General features: G+C 25.0%; 1 protein-coding gene across 2 annotated transcripts in view; it reads left to right on the top strand.

Moving 5' to 3' along the window:
• The window catches only part of LOC108756338 (toll-like receptor 3), a 16,309-nt gene that overhangs the window by 6,756 nt on the left and 4,434 nt on the right, over positions 1-5,119 (top strand). For both annotated transcript variants that reach the window (XM_018500080.1, XM_018500081.1), the window contains exon 3: positions 1,893-2,128. In XM_018500080.1, the coding sequence (XP_018355582.1) occupies positions 1,893-2,128 (236 nt within the window). The remainder of the gene's footprint in view (positions 1-1,892; positions 2,129-5,119) is intronic.

Raw genomic sequence — 5,119 nt, 5'->3', positions numbered from 1 at the left:
TATATATATATTTATATATTATATTAGTGTACAAAATTATTCTTACTGTAATTATTAATTAATTAGTTATTCGAATTTTGAATAGTTATTCGTACTTGTCAATTATACTAGAGAGAAATCTTTCTGATTATGCACTATGAAATCTTTTATAAGTAGATATATGTATATAGTAGAGGAAAGTTGCCGATACTGATATAGGTCTCCTATAGTGACACTCCCTTATTTCTCAGAAATTAACTATTGCATTTTATTAATATTAATAAAATCATCTGTTTAACTAATTAAAGAAGTACAAACTCATAATTCGTGTATTTGTGGCTTGTTTTTATACCAAATCAGCTAAAAATAAATTTTACGAAAATAAAATTCTTATGATTTTTTAAATAAATTGCGTAATAATTTAAATAATAGTGACCATATTATTGATAGCATTACGTTATTTTAAATGCTTATAATTTTCTAAATCGGTTTTATTTAAATTATTTTTTCTCTTAGTTTTTCTATAATACAATTTTTAATTTAAAATTAGGTGCAGCGTAAATTGTCACACCTGCCTGTAAAACTAATCATGAGCTAACTTAATCTTTATAATGAAAAACTTAATCTTATTCCTTTATATTGTCAAATAGCTCTATTGGAACTGAAGACAATAGTACATATCTTAACTAGAAATTTTGAATATCCTAACTTAGAAATTTTGTTTCTACGTGAAAATGATGTCGATTTAGAGTTTTTACAAGAAACTCCGTTTAGGGAATACCATTTTGCTTATACGACACCAAGGAATTCACAAAGCTGGATGCCATTCCCCAAGTTAAAGAGCTTAGATCTCTCCGGAAACATAACAAGAATTTTATACGACTACTGTCTAATAGTTTATATTTTCTCGCTCTTCATAACACTTCACATTCACTTAGTAACTTGAACTTAAACAAAAAAAGCAGACAAATTGTTTGCACACAACTAGAACTTAAATAAGCTGCAACGCAGATATCACATCAAACAGAAAGTGAGATTCAAGATGTAGACATTGTTGAGTAATTGTTCACTTTCCTTATATTAAATAATATATAAAAATTAAATATTAACTTCTAATAAAAGTATAATTTATATTATATTACAAAAAATGTAAACAACTTTAAATTATGTTTTGCGTGATTTACAAATTAATAAATCACAAAATATTTAAATTTTTGTTAATTCTACAAATTTAAACAATTTTTTACATAATATCGTCATCCTCATATTTCCTGTATGTAGAATATAAGCAAAAAGTATTGTAAATACCAACATTTTTTTCTTATATATTGCATACGGAATTTGTGATAATAGATTCAATAATGAATGTATATAAGCGCAAAGAAGAGATCGCTGGTAAACGTATCGCGATGATTGCGGTTACTTTGTATATAACAAAATACTGGTACGCATTTAGCATCCATGTATAATGTGCAATACGTTTACTATCTGAATTAATTGCAATGAACGGTTATTCATTTATTTTAATTAAATAGTTTCTCATTAGTTAGTACAAAAATTGCAAAATAGCAAAGAATTAACTTGTTCAATTTAAATTGTTTTAAGTATCGTACTTTATATTTCTGATCAGATACCTTTGCAGCATATTTGTCAACATATACATATTACATTATGTGATTTAGTTTCTATAGCATTATATTTTAATATTCAATTTTAAAAACCAACGCAAAACATAAATAAATTGCAAATATAAATATTAACGAATTCATAATATCAATACTGAATCTAAAAAATGCAAATTTTGATTTAATAACAGAATACTTTGAAGTTAAATTATTATGTATTTCATGGCTGTTTTTTTAAATAATACGTAATATTTTCTATCTTTTTAATTTAATGATATGTAAATACAGGTCTGGACAAAGCATTCCGAATGAGGAACACCAGAAACACCAGAGACCAGATTCTAGCGAAATACGAAGGGCTACGACGCAAAGTTCTTCGACTGTGGAATACAGGCTTGAACAACGAAGTTCGAGCGGCGGTGAGGATGTATCACAGGCATCAGTGTCCGGCGAAATGCAAAGCACTACTATGCAAAATCTTTTGATTGGGGGACCACTATCGAAACGAATGAAATCAGATTCTGGTAATTATTCGCTTCGTTTATGTCACGTAAAGATAAACCTTATTGTACAATTTGTAATAAGTCTAACTTCTCCTGATCACATAAAACTGGTTTAGAAAAAACCACTGGTTTTAGAAAAAATTATACAGAAAATTATACAGAAAATGTTTTACTGTGTTGCAATTTTTGTAATAACTTATCAAATGCTATATAAACACAAATATTAGCAAAAACAAGATTACAGATATTATAGATCGTATTGAATCCGAAAATAATTCAAAGCTGCCGTTAATATAAAGCATCTTTGTTCGAAGGATATTTTGTTCTCTGTTTCAATAGTCCAAATTTATTAATTTTAAAAATAAAAAATTTTTTATATTGATCTTTTTAAATAATTTAGAAAAAAAGTACAAGTTTTGATTTTATCAAAAGTATCGGTTATGTAACTTTTTTTCATAAGCCCAGACATGAAGAAAATAAAAATTTTTTTAACTTTAAATACGAAGCGCCTTACCGGTTCGAGTGTTAAAATGTTGAACTACTATCTAATATACATTCATTTAAATTGAATTAATATTTCAGAAATACAAATTTTTTTTAATTAAATTTTTTTAGTTTTCAAATTTCTGTCATAGACAAAAAAAATTACATGATGATAAAAGAACTTTTTAATTAAATTAAATTAATTTAATTTAAATGAATGTTAGTTTAACATCTTAACACTCGGAACTGTAAGGCGCTTCGTATTTAAAGTTTAAAACTTTTTAATTATATTAACGCGTATTGTATGAGAAGCGTTGCTGTATTAAAATTGCTGGATGTGGCACTGTACGCATTGAAACTTTTCAGTAGTGCCGGGAAACTAGCAATTACCTAATCTAAGCAATGATTTCAGATTTTAAAATACGATTAATTAGAAACTCTAAATTATTATTATGATTATGAACCTTTTGACAAAATCAATTTTGCTAAGGTACTCAATTTACATATTTTTTTAGATTTAAATGTAAATGGATATTATAATAAATATTATAACGGTGAATTTCCATTTGACTATGAAAAGATTACGCAGACAAGTAGCATATATATGTGAAAGATCAAGAATAAAACATGCAATTTTAATAGTGTTTATCATAATAAGGTCATACAAATTAAATAATAATTTTTTTATAAATATAATAATCTATATTATTTTATATAAATTGCATTTTATTAATAACTTTTTTAAATTGTAAAAAGTTATTTAATTTGCAAATATGATTTATATAATATTATTATACATTATTATATTTGAAAAATAATAATAGTGTATCGCAAAGAATGTAAATTGGATGCTACGCTTTTTTTTCGAAAAAATGACATGCGATGTATACATGGTAATTAAAAAAAATTTAGTATGTAAATATAAACGCGTCAAGTATATTATTATGTTTAACAATATTAATAATTAAAGTATAGATATAATGTAGCCAATAAAAGGTAAATCATTAAACTAAAAAACAACGTTTATCGGGAATAATTATGTCTTCAGTAATTAATCGTACTTCAAAAACAAATCTGAGACAATTAGAAACGTATGATTCATTTCGAGTATTCGAATAACGCAATTTACTTATGCATGCATTATAATGCATATTTAGAGTTATTCTTTATTTCATACAGATGTCCAAAAATCGCCCGCAATACTTCAAGAAGTAATTCGGGACCCAAGAAGAAAAAAAAAATTATATAAAGATTTATCCAGAAATAAGTCCTATTAGAGTTATAATTATTTTTATATTAAGAAAATTGTAATTTATTTTTTATAATCACAATTGTAACTCATTGTGTTTTAACATAAATAATGACATTAAGATCTATTTTGGCGTTATAAGTTTTACTTAAAACTTTTTTTATTTTACTAGGCGGATACCAAGCGGACTATACCTCCACGTGGTGCACCTGGATAACGCCAAAATATTTCGAAATATAGTTAATACACTATAAAAAAAAATTAGGATTGTAAATATGAAAAATTAATTACAATTTTTTTAACGTAAACGTGTTATAACTCGAAAACGACTTATTTCCGACTTATGTTTATATGTACAGCTCTTTTTTCTTCTTTTGGGATTCCAAAGCATTGTGGGCGACTTTCCAGATACCTTATATACTTACGAGTTCTTTTTATTAGTACTTTTTTACATTTGTGTATTAATAATTATCTTTGTTCTTCAAACTTATAAATTGCTTAATTGTTGTGCATTTCTTTTTGAAAATAATTGTGCTTATAAAATGAATTATACTGTATATTAGCATTCTACGATAAAAAATATTATCAATCATAACATCGTTCATGCTACAGAATTTCTTTCCTCATATCTCAAAACAATAAATTAATAAAAGACAGCTATCATTTACATATGCGGAGCATAAATAAACAGAAAATGCAAAATTACTATAAGCTAAATTACTATAGAACTTATGAATTATTTCATTTTATAATGTATTTATTTATATTTTGATATAATGGCAGAATACTAACAGTTATTAAGATTTAGATAAAATAAGAAACGGAATCAAATAAATTTGTAAATCATGTTGTAAATTTTTAAGCTCAGAAAGAATATATTTTCTTCGTGAAAAAATTGAATTCGACGTAAGTCGATATTTATTTAATGAACACAAAATGAATGATAAACTTTTAATAATTTCATTTTTGATTAATACTTAGCAGTTATTATTCGAAATTAATGTACTACTCTGTTGTCACATATTTTAATTAGTAACAATAAAATAAAAACGCGAGATATGCCGATGATATTGAATACATGTAACATGTTGAAATCAAAATTTTTTTTATAAAGCAAAGGCTGAAAGCAAAGATTTTCAAACTTACACGTGCATTGTTTCAGTATTTTTTATAATTTTTTATTAGATCACTATTATGATTAAGAACAGAACAAATACATACTATTAATATTATCGGTATAATTATTATATTATTATTATTAGGCGTTAGGAACTCGAAAG

This window comes from Trachymyrmex septentrionalis, unplaced genomic scaffold, assembly GCF_001594115.1.
Source record: "Trachymyrmex septentrionalis isolate Tsep2-gDNA-1 unplaced genomic scaffold, Tsep1.0 scaffold970, whole genome shotgun sequence".
In the NCBI taxonomy this organism is placed as follows: Eukaryota; Metazoa; Arthropoda; class Insecta; order Hymenoptera; family Formicidae; genus Trachymyrmex; species Trachymyrmex septentrionalis.
Note: the sequence above shows the minus strand (reverse complement) of the source record. Positions and strands in the feature narration are given on the sequence as shown.